A 23,116-nucleotide genomic window follows, 5' to 3' on the forward strand; every position below is an offset into this window, starting at 1 on the left:
AATAATTACCTTGGTATATACTTTGGGTTTCTCGATGACTAAGTGAATTCATATTTTCTTAATAACTAAATGAATTGCGTATATCATAAGGGGGAAATAAAATCTTGCTTACTTATTAAAATCCAGTAAGACTGCGCTTAGACCAAATACAACTGGTCCTGTCTCTGTAAACAGCAGACACAATAGTCATCTTCAATGTTATATTGCATGGGACTATAGCTTCAGGTCTATAACCTTTGACCTCTGATACTTGGAGTATCCAGTGATAAAGATATAAAAGACAGTATTTTATAGATATTTATTGGAGACCTCCTTACAATAAGGCTATGGAATTTGACAGTGCCACTGGTTTCATTAGCTTCCTTTGATTTCTTTCTGAACAGTGTTTAAATCACGTAACATTACCGGTATTGAACAAAAGGGGGATCAATTTTTGAGGGAACTTTTATGTTTAAATGTAAAAGTGCTCTCCTAGTGATGAGGTAACAACTTTACTGTGATTAATCTGTACTACTGCTAGTGTCCTAATATTAAGGTATTGGGAAATCTTATAACCAATATTTACATTTTCATTTATTTTTATTTTATTGGCATGAACTTCAAACATATTCAAATTTTCTATTTTCAGTTTAAAATGATTAATTTAAGCATGGTTTATCGTAAGATTTTCAATATACAACAATATTTTATTTATTATAACTATTTTGTAAGTCATCATCTGTTATATAATAATGGCTCTTTATTTAATACCGATGTGTACTTTATAAAAAAAAAGTAGTTTTTTGTGTTCAAATAGTACCTATACTTTGATATTTAAGAAATGTTATGTTACTTATAGAAAATACCCCAAAACCTTGATCACCCATTCACACACTACCTCATCAGAAAGTGTAGTTACACTTTGTTGTTGAACACCATGCAGTTAGTTTTATGTTTCACTAAAATAAAAATGTATTTAGTATTTATGCACCATGTACCCTTGCATATATGAAATGTAAAGTTCACTTGTCAAACCAAAGATAAAATTAATGACTATGTGATAAAAATGAATAGAAACCAGAACTGAATAATTAAATGGTGTTTGGCATTTTTCTTATGTTTTAAAGGACGATCACAAATGCAAAATGGTAAGCCTTCATTGTCTGTTACTCATGAAATGCTAGTGTCACAAATCTGTTTTGATTTTTGGAGTTCATTGAAAAGTTCATGTTCTGTTCAAAAATTTGTTGGTGTTAAAAGAAAACTTAAAACCAAAACCAGTCCTATAGAATTCTATAGTTAATTTTGACATAAGCAAGAGGGAATTTTTATTATCAAACATTAAGTATTTTTCAATATTTGTTAGGAATATGAGAAAAAGGAAAGAAGTAAATGTATGTTGTCACAGAACTATGACATCATACTTAATTATTAATTACTAACTAAAGAATTTGATATAAAATTTCTTCCAATAACATACAGCAGTTGAGATAATGAAGTGAAGTATAGAAATGTAGAAGAATATGGTTTATATTTAGAATATTTTGAAAGCATTATACATTGACTGGTATTGTTTCATCAGCGCAGCACTGACACACCAACTGTTACCGTTATACACCCGTATTGACAATTCATTATAAGGTTCTGCTGCATGCATTATATTTATCATGTAATTTCATAAAATTTATTTCTTATTTTAAAACATGTTATTTCAAATTTTTTAATTAATATCAATTTGATACATGATATATGTTTTACAAGGGATAAGATAAGTAAACAAATATCAGTTGTGATCAAGGCATGAACTTCAGTGTTAACATTATCCAAGGACACACAGTCTTTACCAGAAATCTGCAGTGCTTTTAAAGGCTGGTACTCCAGGCATATCCTGAGTGTTAAAGCTTCCATACTGCTTAACATCTCCGCCGCTGGTTGAAGATTTAGACTTATGAAGTGTAAAAATAGTGCTCAGGGCGTAGGGAAAAATGATAATCATCTGTATTTGTTTGTAGGGGAAAATGATAATTATCTGTATTTGTTTGTAGGGAAAAATGATAATTATCTGTATTTGTTTGTAGGGAAAAATGATAATTATCTGTATTTGTTTGTAGGGAAAAATGATAATTATCTGTATTTGTTTGTAGGGAAAAATGATAATTATATCTGTATTTGTTTGTAGGGAAAAATGATAATTATCTGTATTTGTTTGTAGGGAAAAATGATAATTATCTGTATTTGTTTGTAGGGAAAAATGATAATTATCTGTATTTGTTTGTAGGGAAAAATGATAATTATCTGTATTTGTTTGTAGGGAAAAATGATAATTATCTGTATTTGTTTGATAATTATCTGTATTTGTTTGTAGGGAAAAATGATAATTATCTGTATTTGTTTGTAGGGAAAAATGATAATTATCTGTATTTGTTTGTAGGGAAAAATGATAATTATCTGTATTTGTTTGTAGGGAAAAATGATAATTATCTGTATTTGTTTGTAGGGAAAAGTTAAAATTGTCTTCACCTGGTACACACTGTATATGATTTAATCATATTAAAGTATACATGTTACTTGTTTTAAATATTTATCATGTACATGCATGGATTTAAAATCAAATTTCAATTTTAAGATACATTAAAGTTGTCTTGTCATTGATATCAGTGATTTCTTAGTTCTTTAACAAAAAGTTTGCAAAACAGAAAATATTATTAGTTGGAGTGAAAATAGATAACAAAAAGTTGGCAAAACAGAAAATATTATTAGTTGGAGTGAAAATAGATAACAAAAAGTTGGCAAAACAGAAAATTTTATTAGTTGGAGTGAAAATAGATAACAAAAAGTTGGCAAAACAGAAAAATATTATTAGTTGGAGTGAAAATAGATAACAAAAAGTTGGGCAAAACAGAAAATATTATTAGTTGGAGTGAAAATAGTTAACAAAAAGTTGGCAAAACAGAAAATATTATTAGTTGGAGTGAAAATAGATAACAAAAAGTTGGCAGAACAGAAAATTTTATCAGTTGGAGTGAAAATAGATAACAAAAAGTTGGCAGAACAGAAAATTTTATTAGTTGGGGTGAAAACAAATAACAAAAAGTTGGCAGAACAGAAAATATTATTAGTTGGAGTGAAAATAGATAACAAAAAGTTGGCAAAACAGAAAATTTTATTAGTTGGAGTGAAAATAGATTTTTAATTTGATATAAAGAATAACAATACTACATGTATATATGAAAAAGTAATGTAAAAGATTTGTAGTATGTATGTTAAACGTAAATAAATAGGAGTAAGAAGTTAATTAACATACTAACACCAAAATGAACAGGCCGGCAAAGTTATTCTGGGCTGGGCTGAGGTATACAGCAGGGATGTCCAATGGGCTTACAGAGCTTGCTTGATTAAAACCAAATTTAACCAGAAAATGTACATTAAGTACCAGTATATATCTTTGTGTATATGCATGTACTGTTAATTGATAAAAAAATTAAAAAAAAAAAATGAGGAAAAAAACAATGTTACACAAAGTAAAACTATTTTGCTTATTGAATGAATATGCCTATACATGTATATTGGAGATGATTTTATGAGAAAACGTTTGTGTGGAAAATCAAATGAATTGAATTCGAGTTCATGTCAGTAAGGATATCTGTCCTGTTACTTTACAGGTGAAATCGCTGGCCTGGACAGATGTCCAAAGCTGGACAGGAAAGGGCGGCTCTCTGTTAGGTACAAAGAAGTAAGTGTTGGTCCCTCTTTTCATATTACAAAGTTGTCTGCCCTTGTTGGTACATATTGATTGTGATGTCAATTGTTTGCAAAGGAAATAAAGTTGTTTTCACAAAAGAAAAAATGACATTGCTCTTGCATAGACATTGATTGTGACATCGTTTGTTTGCAAATGAAATTAAGTCGTTTTCACAAACAAAAAAACAACAACATTGCTAAAATAGTCAATACCTACATGCAAGGGCAAGTTACTTTGTATGCAAACACATGATACTAATCTTAATATTGTTCTTTTTCACACCATTAATACTTTGTGAAGCTGGTTTACAAATGGTTTACAAATATGAGAGAAGTATGTAGGTCTTTTTTTGGTGACTGTCTTCCACTTCAACATCAGTTAAAGAGTAGAGAGGTGAATTTATTCTGTTCGAATAAACTTGCATTTTCTATATTTTGTAAGAAATATTGAAGTAACAGTCTGGGAATGAAAAGATATAAAATTGTACCATGTACTTGTAATTCTTCTTAACTCTTGTGTCTCAACACCAGGCCACCCTAGTTCTTTGTTTTGAGTTTCTTTCTTTGTTAAACAATGGTTTTCTCTTGAACATCACAGGATTGTGGCCAGTAAGTATGGTATGGACAAGATTGCAGCCAAACTGAAGGAGTATGGCATCAGTGGACTTCTGATTGTTGGAGGCTTTGAGGTACAGTCACATAAGGACCTTTTTTTTTAAAAGATATATTTGGTACCAGTACACTTTGTACCTGGAAAACAGACTTTGGTAGTTTTACAGTAGTACCCACTTGTCATCTGACTGCTACTGAAGTTCTTGCTCTATGACATTTATTACATTGTATCCATGACTCAGATCGTATATATATGCAGAAAGTACAAACCTAGATGACAACAGATACATTATAAGTTTGTGAACAATCTGATTAAAATATAGATCCTTATTATCACTATGATCGGACAACATCCCATTAGGGGTCACATTCTGGTGACCTTTGGAAATGACCAATCAAATTGCTGCTGCCAGAATCAGACTGGGGACGAAATAGTTTGAAAAAGATGTCAGAATTATTTTCGTGCATATAGTCATCTCGCCCAAAGAGCACAACAAAGCTAAATGTATGTGTATACTGGGGCGAAATGGCATTGACATATCAATGTGTAGAAATTCATTTGATCTAAAGTACACATGGTAAAAAGGTCATCCGAACATGACCCCATGTGGGATGTTGTCAGATCCTCTATCGAACAGAGTGGTTATAAGGATCTGTATTTTAATCAGATTGGTTTATGGATGACTCAATGAGTTTAATGTGAGACTGTTGGACTGTTTGTTATACATACAGTCATACACAGTACCACTATAAGGTTATCCTTCATGTAGTTCGGGAATTGCAGGCATAACATAGTGACCCAAATTAGAGGATATTTTCCTACATGTAACTTTCTAATTACTTGCAGCCATACCACAGTGCCCTGAATCACAATTTAATTTCCCTTATCATCACATGTTTTTTGTTATATTTGCAGGCGTACCTCAGTGCCCTGAATGACAATTTCTTTTCCCCTATCATGACATGTTTTTTGTTATATTTGCAGGCGTACCACAGCGCATTGCAGATGGCTGAGGCCAGAGAAAAGTTTGACGCCTACTCTATACCTATAGTGGTGATTCCCTGTACTATCAGTAACAACATCCCAGGCACAGACTTCAGTCTCGGAGCCGACACCGCTCTCAATGAAATAGCAGATGTAAGTTTGTACTGTAGTCATATCCTGTCATTCTCAGAGCCAACGCCACTCTCAATGAAATAGCAGATGTAAGTTTGTACCGCTCTCAATGAAAAAGCAGAGGTAAGTTTGTACTGTAGTCCTATCCTGTCAGTCTCAGAGCTGACACCGCTCTCAATGAAATAGCAGACGTAGGTTTGGATTGTAGTCATATCCTGTCATTCTCGGAGCTGACACCGCTCTCAATGAAATGGCAGGTGTAAGTTTGTACTGTAGTCATATCCGTCAGTCTCGGAGCTGCCGACACCCACTCAATGAATAGCAGACATAAGTTTGTACTGTAGTCATATAGTCTCAGAGCTGATACGGCTCTCAATGAAAAACAGATTAAGTTTGTACTGTAGTCATATCCTGTCAGTCTCGGAAGCTGACACAGCTCTCAATGAAATAGCAGATGTATGTTTGTACTGTAGTCATATCCTGTCAGTCTCAGTGCGATTATACTGTTTCAATGAAATAGCACATGTAAGTTTGTACTGTAATATCCTGTCAGTATCAGAGCTGACACTGCTCAATGAATAGCAGATGTAAGTTTTGATATGTCTTTAAAATTAAAATATTCAAAATAAAACAAATTTTAAAGCAGTTGAAAAAGGAGACTATTGTCCTTCTCTTGAAAGACACTTTAATCCAACATCTCTGGCCGACATGTGATTGGTCAACTGTGTAGTTCATCTGAGTAGCCATCAGTGACTTCTTCAGAATTACCTTATTGAGTGTTAAAGTTCGTAATATGAAATTATTTTCCAGATCTGTGATAGAATTAAACAGTCGGCCACAGGAACAAAAAGGCGTCTTTTTGTCGTAGAAACAATGGGTGGTTACTGTGGTTACCTAGCAACCATGAGTGGTCTGGCCGGAGGTGCTGATGCTGCTTACATCTACGAGGAAAGCTTCAACATTACAGACCTTAGGGTACGTCTAGAGGAGCTCCGAAATGATAAGTCTACAAATAATTCTAAAACAAGTGTTAGAGATAAAATAGTCTCATTAGATATCTAAAGTGTTGATTACCATACATAGAGATAAAATAGTCTCATTAGATACCTTAAGTGTTGATTACCATACGTAGAGATAAAATAGTCTCATTAGATACCTAAAGTGTTGATTACCATACGTAGAGATAAAATAGTCTCATTAGATACCTAAAGTGTTGATTACCATACATAGATACCATATTAGAGATAAAATAGTCTCATTAGATACCTAAAGTGTTGATTATCCATACGTAAAGATAAAATAGTCTCATAGATACCTTAAGTGTGTTGATTACCATACGTAGAGATAAAATAGTCTCATTAGATACCTAAAGTGTTGATTACCGTACCTAGAGATAAAATAGTCTCATTAGATACCTAAAGTGTTGATTACCGTACCTAGAGATAAAATATTCTCATTAGATATCTAAAGTGTTGATTACCGTACCTAGAGATAAAATAGTCCTCATTAGATACCTTAAGTGTTGTTTACCATACGTAGAGATAAAATAGTCTCATTAGATACCTAAAGTGTTTGATTACCATACGTAGAGATAAAATAGTCTCATTAGATACCTAAAGTGTTGATTACCATACGTAGAGATTAAAATAGTCTCATTAGATACCTAGAGTGTTGATTTACCATACGTAGAGATAAAATAGTCTCATTAGATACCTAAAGTGTTGATTACCATATGTAGAGATAAAATAGTCTCATTAGATACCTAAAGTGTTGATTACCATACGTAGAGATAAAATAGTCTCATTAGATACCTAAAGTGTTGATTACCATACGTAGAGATAAAATAGTCTCATTAGATACCTAAAGTGTTGATTACCATACGTAGAGATAAAATAGTCTCATTAGATACCTAAAGTGTTGATTACCATATGTAGAGATAAAATAGTCTCATTAGATACCTAAAGTGTTGATTACCATACGTAGAGATAAAATAGTCTCATTAGATACCTAAAGTGTTGATTACCATACGTAGAGATAAAATAGTCTCATTAGATACCTAAAGTGTTGATTACCATACGTAGAGATAAAATAGTCTCATTAGATACCTAAAGTGTTGATTACCATACGTAGAGATAAAATAGTCTCATTAGATACCTAAAGTGTTGATTACCATACGTAGAGATAAAAATAGTCTCATTAGATACCTAAAGTGTTGATTACCATACGTAGAGATAAAATAGTCTATTAGATACCTAAAGTGTTGATTTACCATACCTAGAGTAGTCTATTAGATAAAATATAGTCTCATTAGATACCTAAAGTGTTGATTACCATACGTAGAGATAAAATAGTCTCATTAGATACCTAAAGTGTTGATTACCATACGTAGAGATAAAATAGTCTCATTAGATACCTAAAGTGTTGATTACCATACGTAGAGATAAAATAGTCTCATTAGATACCTAAGTGTTGATTACCGTACGTAGAGATAAAATAGTCTCATTAGATACCTAAAGTGTTGATTACCATACTAGAGATAAAATAGTCTCATTAGATACCTAAAGTGTTGATTACCATACGTAGAGATAAAATAGTCTCATTAGATACCTAAAGTGTTGATTACCATATGTAGAGATAAAATAGTCTCATTAGATACCTAAAGTGTTGATTACCATACGTAGAGATAAAATAGTCTCATTAGATACCTAAAGTGTTGATTACCATACGTAGAGATAAAATAATTAGATACTAAAGTGTTGATTACTCATTAAATGTCTCATTAGATACCTAAAGTGTTGATTACCATACGTAGAGATAAAATAGTCTCATTAGATACCTAAAGTGTTGATTACCATACGTAGAGATAAAATAGTCTCATTAGATACCTAAAGTGTTGATTACCATACGTAGAGATAAAATAGTCTCATTAGATACCTAAAGTGTTGATTACCATACATAGAGATAAGAATAAATAGTCTCATTAGATACCTAAAGTGTTGATTACCATACGTAGAGATAAAATAGTCTCATTAGATACCTAAAGTGTTGATTACCATACGTAGAGATAAAATATCTCATTAGATACCTAAAGTGTTGATTACCATAGTAGAGATAAATAGTCTCATTAATCTAAAGTGTTGATTACCATACGTAGAGATAAATAGTCTCATTAGATACCTAAAGTGTGTTACATACGTAGAGATAAAATAGTCTCATTAGATACTAAAGTGTTGATTACCATTAAGATAAAATAGTCTCATTAGATACCTAAAGTGTTGATTACCATACGTAGAGATAAAATAGTCTCATTAGATCTAAAGTGTTGATTACCATACTAGAGATAAAATAATTAGATACCTGATTTAGAGATAAAATAGTCTCATTAGATAAAGTGTTGATTACCATACGTAGAGATAAAATAGTCTCATTAGATACCTAAAGTGTTGATTACCATACGTAGAGATAAAATAGTCTCATTAGATACCTAAAGTGTTGATTACCATACGTAGAGATAAAATAGTCTCATTAGATACCTAAAGTGTTGATTACCATACATAGAGATAAAATAGTCTCATTAGATACCTAAAGTGTTGATTACCATACGTAGAGATAAATAGTCTCATTAGATATCTAAAGTGTTGATTACCATACATAGAGATAAAATAGTCTCATTAGATACCTAAAGTGTTGATTACCATACGTAGAGATAAAATAGTCTCATTAGATACCTAAAGTGTTGATTACCATACGTAGAGATAAAATAGTCTCATTAGATACCTAAAGTGTTGATTACCATACGTAGAGATAAAATAGTCTCATTAGATACCTAAAGTGTTGATTACCATACGTAGAGATAAAATAGTCTCATTAGATACCTAAAGTGTTGATTACCATACGTAGAGATAAAATAGTCTCATTAGATACCTAAAGTGTTGATTACCATACGTAGAGATAAAATAGTCTCATTAGATACCTAAAGTGTTGATTACCATACGTAGAGATAAAATAGTCTCATTAGATACCTAAAGTGTTGATTACCATACGTAGAGATAAAATAGTCTCATTAGATACCTAAAGTGTTGATTACCATACGTAGAGATAAAATAGTCTCATTAGATACCTAAAGTGTTGATTACCATACGTAGAGATAAAATAGTCTCATTAGATACCTAAAGTGTTGATTACCATACGTAGAGATAAAATAGTCTCATTAGATATCTAAAGTGTTGATTACCATACATAGAGATAAAATAGTCTCATTAGATACCTAAAGTGTTGATTACCATACATAGAGATAAATAGTCTCATTAGATATCTAAAGTGTTGATTACCATACGTAGAGATAAAATAGTCTCATTAGATATCTAAAGTGTTGATTACCATACGTAGAGATAAAATAGTCTCATTAGATATCTAAAGTGTTGATTACCATACGTAGAGATAAAATAGTCTCATTAGATATCTAAAGTGTTGATTACCATACGTAGAGATAAAATAGTCTCATTAGATACCTAAAGTGTTGATTACCATACGTAGAGATAAAATAGTCTCATTAGATACCTAAAGTGTTGATTACCATACGTAGAGATAAAATAGTCTCATTAGATACCTAAAGTGTTGATTACCATACGTAGAGATAAAATAGTCTCATTAGATATCTAAAGTGTTGATTACCATACGTAGAGATAAAATAGTCTCATTAGATACCTAAAGTGTTGATTACCATACGTAGAGATAAAATAGTCTCATTAGATACCTAAAGTGTTGATTACACACCTATAGCTTAATGCTTATAGGTAATGCATTCCCAGATAAATGGAAGTCTGTTTTATAGATGGTCTGAAGAACACAGCAATGAATCTCCCATTGGAAATCATTGTAATATCAGTTATGCAAGAGTTTCATACATAAATAAGAGAAACCTACCATTAGATATCTAAAGCATTGGTTACCAACCAATCACATTTGTAAAAAGATTATTAGCTCATTGTATTCTACCACATTAAAGTTATATGTACCATAAATGGGCAAACATGTATTTCTTCTTCTGTAAACTTTTGGTTGTAAATAACATATCAAAAGCACTTCTTGATTAATGGGTATGAAAATTATGGCAAATATAACTTTAAGGATTCAATATGACTTTTGTCTTGTAATACATCCCAAATAAATGAAATTATGCACTTTTGTTGTAGAATGATGTGAACCATTTGAAGGACAAGATTATCAATGCTGGTGTTCAGCGTGGTCTCATCCTCAGGTAACTAATATACACACATTCACATCTTGTGATTTATTTAGTACTGATCAATTTGGTATCAGGTAACTAATACATATATAGTTAGTCGGTATTGGAATATTTATTCCGCATTTGCATATTACAGAGTTATCTACCTTTGCAGGTAGGTATTGATTGTGACGTCATTATGTTTGTGAGTGTAATGTCATACTCTTCAGAGAAATCAATGTGAATTGTGTTCACAAAATAATGACATCACAATGGATACCTACAATTTGTACCTGCAAGGGAGCTAACTCTGTAATATGCAAATACAGAATACTCATTCCATGAAAGGTAAAGTAAAACATATGTACATTGTTACCCATCTCCCTCCTTCCCCATTGTATACCACAATCTGTCCCAATTTCATTTGGAAAAGTTCAGACCTTTCTAGTTCTTCATTCTTTTAAGGTTTCTTATGTCAATTAGATATACTGTATTTGACTTGGGTGCTCTCTATTATAGATTTTATTTTTAGGATGAAATTGTTTAAAAATTTGTCCTTAACCTTGTTAGAGATAGCTAAATAGTGTAATTACGACTTCGCTTAGTATATGTTTCAGTAATAGGACTAATACACGTACCAGGTGATACTTGATAATGTTTGTACATGACTAGTATCTCCAGTGCTGAGGGAAGGTAACTATTTGTAATCTTCCCACTGAAATGACGTTAGCACAGGATATCCCCTTTTGACATCATTCCATCACCAATAAAAACAATATTCCCGTTGTCGGGTGTCACATGGCACCTGAATTATTCCCATTAGCTTGTTGGGACCAGGTATATTTTACTCCATCATCTTCAAATGTCATTATACCACTTATGTTACTTTTAATTTGTATCCCTACATCTACTAATTTCAGGAATGAGAACGCTAATGCTAACTACTCGACTGACTTTGTGTATAACCTGTTCTCTGAGGAGGGTAAGGGAACCTTCACCTGTCGCAAGAACGTCCTGGGACACATGCAGCAAGGCGGAGTACCAAGTCCATTCGACAGAAACTACGGAACCAAGATGGCCAGCAAAGCTCTCGACTACATGATCGGGAAAATTGAGGAAAACACAAGGGAAGATGGTATGTTTTACAGCTTATGTTGATGAAATACTTGTGAGGCTGTCATATAACTCTGGCTGTTAATAGAATGTCTAAACAGCCTACTACAAAATCATAAAACTCAAAGACCTGTTAAAATTTGATCACTAATTCCAAATGGTGCCATTTACAAGAAAGCAGTCAGGGTTATGTTGCCTTGCTTATGATTTCTGTTGATATAAGTAATTTCAAGTCACACCAGTGCATGACACCACCAATCCTCAAAAATCTTAGGGGTCAAATTGAGTCAAATAGAGTTGGTCTTGATTCCAATAGCTTAAACTGATGTTTTAAAATCACTACTAGCACACTAGGTGTGTTATGTCATTGAGTTAAAAAGTTTCAGAATAAAATATGTTGTATTGTGTAACAGGGACAGTGTTAAAAAGTTTAAGAAATGTTGTATTGTCTAACAGGGACGGTATTCACCGATAATCCAGACTCAGCAGTATTACTAGGAATGAACAAACGACATCTGTCATTCACACCTGTTCAGGAACTCCGCTCGGACACAAACTTTGAGTGAGTGAAATTTATATTCATATTTGTTATTCTTCAATAACCTTGCATCATTGTCGTGAATATTTTATAGAATTAACCAGACTAAATTTATAAGCAACCAGTACAGTATCCATACATATCAATTATGGACCTTTGTTGAGGTCCATATGGTGTTATATCAACCCGTAGAATAATTATTTTAGATTCTACAAGGGCGATATGGTGTTATATCAACCCGTAGAATAATTATTTTAGATTCTACAAGGGCGATATAGTGTTATATCAACCCGTAGAATAATTATTTTAGATTCTACAAGGGCGATATGGTGTTATATCAACCCGTAGAATAATTATTTTAGATTCTACAAGGGCGATATGTGATATCATATTTAGATTCTACAAGGGCGATATGGTGTTATATCAACCCGTAGAATAATTATTTTAGATTCTACAAGGGCGATATGTGTTATATCAACCCGTAGAATAATTATTTTAGATTCTACAAGGGCGATATGGTGTTATATCAACCCGTAGAATAATTATTTTAGATTCTACAAGGGCGATATGGTGTTATATCAACCCGTAGAATAATTATTTTAGATTCTACAAGGGCGATATAGTGTTATCGTAGAATAATTATTTTAGATTCTACAAGGGCGATATGGTGTTATATCAACCCGTAGAATAATTATTTTAGATTCTACAAGGGCGATATAGTGTTATATCAACCCGTAGAATAATTATTTTAGATTCTACAAGGGCGATGTAACAGCATATCTACAGAAACAAAGGTCCTTAATTTTCATATTAGATATGTCGTTTCTTTAACCAATGACAAAAACATGCCTTAATGTGCATATAAACTACAAGAAAAACATTGTTCAAAGAATGCCACCCTGAAGAATGCAGCGTTTGGTCATTGGAGTTCACAAAGGAATATTGGCTAGATGTTTCTAAAAATGGAAACATGTCAATATGTTATGTATTGGACATCACGTGACCATTTATTAGCCAATGAAAATAGTGGAAAATCAGAGCATATCTAATATAGGTCAATATTTAGTTAATTAGTCGTCACAACAATACTGGGGAAGAAAAGATTATAAACAAACCATGGATGTATGTGGCATTACTGTAAACTAACTCGCACATGTCGTAGGTGATATGGAACCACAAAACTCTTTTAATTGCTGGTAAAGTAGAACCCAAGAAGTCTAGAGCACAGAATCAAATCACTGTAAAATGGTCTTTAACTTTTTAACTTTGTAGAGCAGTGAAAAATAAGTTGTTTAATACAATGTTAGCTTGCTTCACATTCATTGAAATAAGTTGTTTAATAAAATGTTATCTTGATTCACATTTATTTGATAATATTCTTGGTTGGTTTCTAGACAAAGAATTCCTAAGAGCCAATGGTGGTTGAAGCTGCGACCTTTACTCAGAATTCTAGCCAAACACAGGGAGAGTGCCTACATCACAGAAGGTGTGGCTTGTGGTGTGGACGAAGTGGAGGATGAGGACAACGTTTAAACACCAAATACTGCACAGTTATGTTGGGAGGGAAGGTAGACTCAGGATTGGTATGGGAAGAGAGAGGGATGCTGCGGATATATGGACGTAAATATTACAGAAATGGGAGAGAGACTGGACATCCCAGACTGGTGTTACTTGACCGTTGGTCACTAAACTTTGGATCTGAACAGCTGCTTGTAGTGGAGAATAATTCCTTTGTAGCCAGCACACAAACTAATTGTCTCCAAAACATTAATAAGTACATGTGCTGCTTTAATAATAGTTTAAACTTTTTTTTATTATTGTACTTTTTCATACTTTTTAAGTTTTTAGAAATGTATAGAAATAAGAACAAATTCGAGATAGAATGTAAATTGTCGGTGAAAATAGTTGTTTTTATCACCGAAAATATAAAATGATGGTTTAAAGGAAAAGAGCACCCACCTGTATGACACCTGTAGTTTTATATCAGTTGTGGTTATAGATTAAGTGTGATTTTACTGATATTAATTCTCAGTGACAGGGTAGAACTATGTAGTCTGTTTTTTAAAGATGAACCTCTCTTTTTTGCGATAAGAAATTAATTGATACATCATCGGTTTTGTCAATTTTTTAGGAAACAATGTAATGTTATTTACCACATATATGTATTTGACTACAAATAAGACCACCAGGTAATTTTAAAAAAATTTGTAATAAGGGGGATTGTCTGTACACCAAACCTTCACCACTTTTGACTTTTTTTTTTCTTCTTTTGCTGACGGTCTTATTTGTGGTAAAATGTGGGATGTTCTTGTTCAAATTAATGACATGATGAACTGTTAATTTCCTCAAGAACATGTAACTTATTATTACGTAAGAAACAAATTCTGTGATGTGGATTTTAGCGTAGATGGGATATGAAGACTGTGATACTGATACAATATAATGCTCCAGGAAATTTTATGAGGGTTTGTCAAGGGGATGGATTTTAGACTCCTGTTTGATACAGGCAAAGTATGTGCTTGTACTTGACCTTTTCCTTCCACTTTCATATTTACTTTTGCAGCCAAAGTACAAAACTGTGACTCATATTGACAAAGCTTCCATTCTTCACTTTTGTATTGAGATTGTAGTAGAAATAGACCAGTATCCGACTCTCACAATGAATGGACAGATCTAAAAAAATTATAATTGTTTTTTATGCATTTGTCTGCAAATTTTATCACAGTACAGCTTCTTAAAGCAATATTAATTTTTGCATAATGTAGCTTACAGTTTGAATTTGAAATCCAGATAATTGTAAGAAGAAATGATATAGATATGTATGTTCAGTATTATAGTGATTCTCGTTTTTGTATCGAGTACAAATTGAGATGTGGTAACCAAAGATTCTTATAAATTGTAATGGTACATCGGATTGATTTTGTTAATATAAGGTTTATTTTTAGTCAATTGTGCTTGCCACATTTCAAAACCACCTATCATAGTCTATGTGCTTTTACTTACACACCATTTCTGATCTATCAGAGTTACTTCCCTTTCTTTCTTTAACGGTCCTGATAGAATTGACCGAGTGAAGTAAACTCTTATCAATCAGAATGACTTTCATGTACTTGTATCTGCCCAGCCAATACAATGAAACATGGAGACGCTTCCTACATTTCTTGAGCTGTTGTTACAATTTATTTATGTTAATTTTAGAAGGAATAATGTTTTATTTAAACAAAATATTTGTGTTGAACATGGAATTAAATTGTTTTCTGTTTTAATACTTCAAGTCTGAATTTGTCTTTATTTATTATTTTGAAACAATAAGAAAACAACAGGAAAACTTCTTTTCCAGAAATAAAAGACCTTTATATTGTACACCAATTTATTTTCATGGGCAATTTGATTTAAGATATTTTGCGAGCATTTATAAATAGGGGGAAAATCATCATTGCAAAAAAGTGTTTAACATTAGTACAGAAGAAACTTATGACTCTAAATTGCGTAAAAAAGCAGTTAGACATGAAAACACAATCACTGCGAAAATAAGTTGGTTACAGTACTTTAATGTTCTTTGTCATTCTAATGTTTGAGGTAAAGATGACGTCCTTGTTATTTGAACCTTTCAAAAGTGTTGTGAAGCAAAGAAATTTGAAAAATACACCTTTAAAACTGAACTTGTATTCATTCTGCTTTTGAGCTATTTTCTGATTTCTTGTTATATCTTACTAGAATGGTGCTTGAAGTTTTAAATTTGATGTTTAAGTTTTACGATTTTGTTATCATGCTTTGCTTTAGTGTTGTGACGACTCATGTTTGATGTTTTTATTGTTTTGTTAAATTTGGAAACTAGGAAACTTTGATGTTTGAGGTGTTAGAAATTTCTTCTATACTGAACTAAATCACCTCTGAAAATTCATAATGGACTGGTCTAGTCTTTGATTTAGAAGAGTCTAAGTATCTTCGTGGGTGAAAGTGTTAATTCTCTATTGTTTGTGCTTATGCAAACTTCTTCTCATTGCTTGTGAACTTATTACAACAATTCCAATTCTCCTCTTTTGCTTAAAAAAATATTATTTACCTATTATGATATAAAAACTGATCTTTTGATATTAAAGAAGATGATCATTATATTTTTCTGCTCGTAAGCTCATGCTAAGGAAATTAACTGCTGCTTTATATCATACAATACTATTAAAGCTATATGATGTTGACTAAAGATTTTGTAAAAGTTTAATGACTCAGATGTTTTTATGATGCTGATGAACACTAGCTGTCTTACAATGTATGTTTGCCGACTGATGTTCATACCTGGTATTAAATAAATAAATAATGATCTTTGTACCCAGGGCATTGTTCTACTCATAAAACCAATCATTGTAAGAATGTGTAGGCCCTATCGCAATTTCACAATACCGTTAAATAGGAAAGTGATGTAATGATGGGTATACAGGTTTTAATGTTTTCTGGACAATGAAATAATTAAAATTCAAGGACCTCATCTAAATGAACTTTATGATACCAATCCGGTGTAACTACGGGGCTAAAGGAGACCATTCTAACTTCAGGATGTAATTAACATTCTCCATATACCTGACTATGAAAGTGGTGCAGATTTAGATGTAGAAGGCTAGGAAATAAAAAAGAATCAAGTTGATTACCTCAATAAGTAAACGACCATCTATACAAGACCATTTTATATCTCCACCTCTTTATTAACGTAATAACAAAAAGTCTATACAGTAACCATTTACATGTTGCCTCCCATCCCTTTTATGGGTTGTAAATCTGATCGTATTTAATGTTGGATATATTTAATACGTATTTAAGCATTAAGGCATTTGATTAATAATGTACCAGTATATTTGTCACCAGGTTAACATTAACTTGTGTTTTTATTTTACTTACTGTATATGTTGAATTGATATCGTATCAAAGACATATTTTTGTGTTCGCCCGAGTTTCCTCCAACCCTGGTACCAGACTTATTCTTATTTTGAAACAGTATGAAATTTGATGTATACATGTATATGTAACCTGAATCTCCATTTACCTGACTCCAAACTTTGACATTTTGACTAATAAATGTCATAAAGTACCTGGTAACCAATGTTTCCTGTAGCCATGGCACCTGATTTGAATATTCTGACAGATAAGTATATGATGTGCTTAATGAATTTTCCATGGGTGTGACTCTTAGACATTTTGATATATGTCTCATGTAATTTAGGTTTCTAGTGGTATTTTCAGCCTGGTGCCAGATTTGATCATTCTGAAGTATTAATCTCTAAGATATAGAATAAGTCTGATGTCAGGGTTTGACTAAACTCCAATTATTTTTGTGTGTTTCCCTAGTTTCCTAGTCCAGCATGAATCCGTTTTAAGTAACCTGTTTTTCAATTATTTTTATGATATTATTGGATTGTTTTAATGTTTACATTCCATTGTCTGGTATGGAACTGACGTGTGCTGTAAACACGGTCGTTAGTATGTTTGGTCGGTGAAAAGTTTGTGTCGGAATATTCTAATCACACATCAACAATGTAATTATAAATAATAATGACATAAAAGACAAGATGAACAATAAACACTTACATACCCTTAGTTTATATTTTCACAAACCATACAGCCAGTTATTTACTATTTTTCCAGTGTCATGGGACATTGCTATGGTTGCTATGGTTACAATAAGGGGGAAATATAGCAAAATAAGGAAATTTCATTTTAATTATTTTCTTTTTTTTTAGCCCAAGTTACGAATGTTTTTACCAGCGAAAATAACTGGCTTTACACTTTCAGAATAAATTAAAAGATTGATATGCTATGTATAATTAATTTTGACAAAATTCATCAATAAAAATGGTAGTTTTGTTCTTGTAAAGAGTTCTGTGAATTTTTTTTCTTTTGGTAAGATTTGATTGGAAAACGAACTATTATAATATTAGATATTATTTATTTGAACAAAAATGACAACTGACCACTGTCCAACCATTTCTGGGTCTCTAGGTTAAAACCCATGTAGGGCAGTGGTATCCCTCTATGTACTCCAGCTTTGTCCCATCTATAAAACACGACACATCCTTATGGTCATTGAAGAATAACTAACTGTACACGTAATTAATACCTCTATATGTGGACATAGTCAAGATAAGGAAATAAACGATGAAGAGTTCCTAAATGGACATATTTATATTTTTGCATTTTAGTTTTTGATATAAACAACCCCATATTGTGTGTCTATATGAATACCAGAATATTTAACTATACGCATAATACAGTGTCGCACAGAATGTACCCTGTAGCGTAAGTAAAAGGGACTTAAATTAGGTATTGTCTTTTGGTAACTATCTAAATTATATGAAATACAATACTCTTACTTACCTTTTTCCTTTTGTCCTTGGTGTATTCTCCTTTGTGATTTTGGGTAAAATTAATCTCTCCTTACTGGACAAACAAGATGGTGGAGACTGTGACTTGGAGGCTGCCAACCAATGTAGAGTTATTGTAAAACACGTTTATAACGAACTTCTGGGGACCATCAAATTTACTTTGTTATAAGCATAATTTGTATTAAACAATATTACTCTGTATTTGCTTATAACAGAGTTATCTGCCCTTAAGCTTGTGGGTATTGATTGTGACATCCTGTGTTAACTAGTATAACGTCATATTTTTCAGAGAAAAACAAACGAGTTTTGCCTGAGAAGTAATAAGTAACGTCGCATTTGATACCAACCCCGCAAGTGTAGATAACTTTGTGATACTTCTGAGTTACTTCCACAATACTCTGTGATATGCAAACACTGAATAAACATGGTAAACGAATCTTGAAGGGAATGAAAAATATGTAGTTCTAGGCCTAAACTATTTTAAAATTTGTTGTAAACATGTTCTGTTTGTTCGTTATAAACATGTTTTACTGTATCTGTCCAGAGATGAAGGCCGTTTAAGATGTCAAATAAACTTGTATGAAATGTTGTTTTGGTGAGTTATGTCCCTTTGTGTAAATTGTATATGTCACCATACCCCCTTAATGTTTCCAGGTGTTGTACATATTGTACCTGTGGCCTGTACTTATAGAGGGGTATCAAAGTTATATGACGTTGGCCACCAGCTTTATATATAAACACTTGTTACAGATGTATTGTTAGGTTTATTCCTTATTGTTGTCTGAAACCTATAACATTATTAGCTGATATTGTGTTGAATTTTAATATGTGTAAGTAGCAGTGCCCTGTGGCTGATTAAAGAAAAGCAAATAAAAAAAGAGAGAACCAAACACCTTTGTTTCATTGTCTACTTTGGTGTATGAAGGAAAAGACAAGATATATCAAACTATATCTGGTATCAAAACGTGGAAGTAACTCAGAAAATTATTGAAAATACTTTAAGTTCAAACACTGACCTCAACCTTTAATTGAAGTCAATGTCACATCACGGACATGTACATGTATGTACAAATCTTTTGGTCCTGTAGGTTGCCACAATGAATATTGACTTTAGTGACTTTAGGCCATGCAAGTGTAATACATGTTATCACAACAACGCGTTATAAAAAGAAGCAAATGACAATATTAGAGCCACAATTTTATATCCACGGTAAGATATTTGCCAAATGCATCTGCATACATACATTTATTTACTTATTTTATAAACAACATGTGTTTAAAAGGAATGCAAAATACATTAGATGACAAACCAATATGATAAATTCCAGCTGAATTTTAGGATATTTACCGTAAGTATAACTTTAAGATATTTATGTATAACTAGTATTAAGGATATTTACTGTACTAACTTATTTGGAAAAGAATCTTCTAGATTATTTACGATTATAACTGATGAATGTGGAGTTTCTGTTCCGCCCTGCTTGTCAGCCTAGAACATTCTATAACAAAAGTCATACATAGGGCTATACCATACAGTCATATGTACCAAAAAGTACACGTCCATTCAATACAATCTGTGACAATGAGTTTGGGTCACAGAACTCATTAACGTCCATGGTTTATTGATAGTTATAGCATTAGAATCATTGGTGATGTTTGATGATTTGTATAATTAAATTAAGTGCTGAGTGGTTTTGTATCTCAAAAGTATATGAACAATTACATATAAATCACAGTTTCAAGAAATCACAGTTTCGAGAAATAGAAGCAGACCCTATAACATGTGTAAAAGCGCGAATCACTGTGAAGACTGATTAATTCACATAAATATTTAGCATTTTATTAGCGGTGGTGATGCTGAAGTACCTAGCCCGATTGATAAATGTCCATTGTACCGGTAAGTGATTTTCTCCCGGGAAATCGGGCTACCAGAATTTGGCACGTTCAAGTCGCTGAAATAAAAGCAACATTTGACAGATACAAAATATTTTGCATGAGTAATTCAATCTCGTTTTTACATCTAGTAGGTGTACGTCTATTTAAGAAAACAATCTAGGCTATTTTCTAGAACTTACGCGAATCGCTCTTGGCTAATGTGGCGTAAGTTTTGTTTACTTTTCAGAATTTACAGTACACAAGTATTACATTGATGTAAATACGACGCAGTTATGTACTATTAGACAAACTAAATAAAAATTGCGCTATCATACAAAATGTACCATAGAATATAGATTTTCGTTTCATATACATTGCAAAAATAAATGAATTCTCATAGTTTAAGATTTAATATGAATATGAGATAGAACAAACTTTTCATCAAAAGAAAACCGGTTCAATAGAGTATATGTTGGTGTACGTACATGTAAAGAGAAATGCTTTTCATCTTTTTTTTAATAAATTGATTTTAAAATTTTAATTTGTATCATAATCTGATTCTAGAGGTTGGCACAAGCGTTACAGGCATTATGACACTCGCTTAAATTCTATATTGCTTTCTCCCTAAAAACAAATGACTTTGCCTCAAGATAAAATTTGACAACATAAAATAAATCAAATTCGAGTTGAGATATTTTCTGTATGTAAAGAATTAATTTCCTATTGAATAAGTAAGTGTCAGGCTCCTGGAGTCTTCCCTGAGCCCATCACTACGATTTTTTTTCTTTCAAGTGGTTTGCAGATTATCTCTGTTATTTGAAAGTTTTATAAAACCAACAGGAATGTTTTAAATTTAAATTGTCATATTTAAGGAATATTTATCTCTCTGAGATTATCCGAGTAAACTTGGCATCAAAACCTGCGAGCGAACATGGTGCACATTTACTTCACATCAAATGGTTACGTATGACCTCCGTGACGTCACATACTGTTGCAAAGGTCAGAGTTCGTTAGGTCACTGTAATTTGTGAATGGAATGCAACCTTTTTCCTAGTTACTCGTGCCCACCTCAGATATATCACGCTTATATCCACATCGGTTACTAGTACTTTTAATCGTCTTTATTTTTAGTTCAGCTTACCTGGAAATTAGCTGAAATCTATAAAATCTATCAGTCTAAATCCCCAAATGGCTTTTTTTTGCGACATTTTGGAAGTCTCGATAATTTTAGTAAAATAGTACCTCGATCTCATTGTTGCATGTTTTACCGATAAGTTAACCTCATGCCCTGAATCAAGTTAACCAAACACAAAAGATTGTATACAAATCTTGTTTTGACTAAATATGTCACTATGTCACTTTCTTTGTGTGTGTGGGTTTTTTAAAATTATAAATTACTTTTATTGATAATATCATCTAATTAACTGAGGATGGATTTATTTCATTCTCAGTAAATATCATGTAATTTGTAACTATATTTTACAAATAAATGTATTTTGTTGTATTATTATGTAATCTTCATGATTGTCAACAACGTATCTAGTCCTTATTTAAAGGTGACACAGTGCTTATTTAATATACAACTGTACATGTATGTATGTAAGGGCGTGAATGACAGTGCGAAAACTGGTTCTTCTTGTGAACAAACTACCCTAAACCGGTCTGTGTCTGCGGAAAAATAAGCCTGACTCGGTCTCCTTTATTTGACAAAAATGACAGTGATTTATGTGAAAACAGGAAAAAAAACTGTGAAGGAAATGTGAAATTGATGTAAAGATAAACTCCACAGAAACTAAAAAGGGTAAAGAATGTTTGTCAGGGTGAAATCATCAGAAACTCTGGACAAATACACCTGTAAACAACATGGAGTCTAATGGTGGCTCTAATTACGTGAATTATGCTGTGTACAGCGTATTGTACATGTGTTTGATTTGAATTCGCACAGAGAACATCTTAATCACACAAATCCATATTCACCTATGTAGCTACCGTGGCACAAATCTAATTGTGATCGCTTACGAGTCATTTTGGAGGTTCAAAGTAAAATTCGACAAAATGACACTCTTCTTTCTTACTCAACCGAAGCGCAGAAGCATTCATATGAAAGTATTCTTATCTGGGTTAGAAATATGTATGAAACATGCGCCATAAGCGGGACGTGCTCCATTTAACGGAACGTCGTGTTCCATCGACGCGTCGTTTAACGGAGTTGGTGGCAGAGTGGTTAAGCCACAAGCCCTCAACCTCTGGGTCGGAGATTCTAATTCCATGCTGGTTCTGACCGCTGATCGATGGCTTTCTCATGGTACTCCCGGCGAAAAACTTATAAAGCCATAATGGAACGTTCCGCTAAATGGTCTCGCTGATGATCTGTAAAGACTAGGCTATGTCTAACTACAGCCTGTAATAATCCACAGGTGCCTGTGGTGATGGTTACGAGTTATAAATGGTGCTGGGGAAATAATACACATGTAATTAAGATAATGATTGTGTGACGTACTTTAATGGGCGTTTCACGATAATATTATAGGCTTACACAA

The 23,116-nt window shown here is 32.4% G+C and overlaps 1 protein-coding gene across 2 annotated transcripts in view; it reads left to right on the plus strand.

The window, feature by feature from the left end:
- The window catches only part of LOC138309291 (ATP-dependent 6-phosphofructokinase-like), a 62,000-nt gene extending 42,409 nt beyond the window's left edge, over nt 1–19,591 (plus strand). For both annotated transcript variants that reach the window (XM_069250466.1, XM_069250467.1), the window contains 9 exons: nt 1,107–1,127; nt 3,642–3,712; nt 4,319–4,409; nt 5,318–5,470; nt 6,260–6,424; nt 10,645–10,709; nt 11,597–11,811; nt 12,246–12,351; nt 13,722–19,591. In XM_069250466.1, coding sequence (XP_069106567.1) covers nt 1,107–1,127; nt 3,642–3,712; nt 4,319–4,409; nt 5,318–5,470; nt 6,260–6,424; nt 10,645–10,709; nt 11,597–11,811; nt 12,246–12,351; nt 13,722–13,860 — 1,026 coding nt within the window. In that variant the 3' untranslated portion in view covers nt 13,861–19,591. The remainder of the gene's footprint in view (nt 1–1,106; nt 1,128–3,641; nt 3,713–4,318; nt 4,410–5,317; nt 5,471–6,259; nt 6,425–10,644; nt 10,710–11,596; nt 11,812–12,245; nt 12,352–13,721) is intronic.
- The last annotated feature ends 3,525 nt before the right edge of the window (nt 19,592–23,116 follow it).

The sequence above is a fragment of the Argopecten irradians genome, chromosome 15 (assembly GCF_041381155.1).
Source record: "Argopecten irradians isolate NY chromosome 15, Ai_NY, whole genome shotgun sequence".
In the NCBI taxonomy this organism is placed as follows: domain Eukaryota; kingdom Metazoa; phylum Mollusca; class Bivalvia; order Pectinida; family Pectinidae; genus Argopecten; species Argopecten irradians.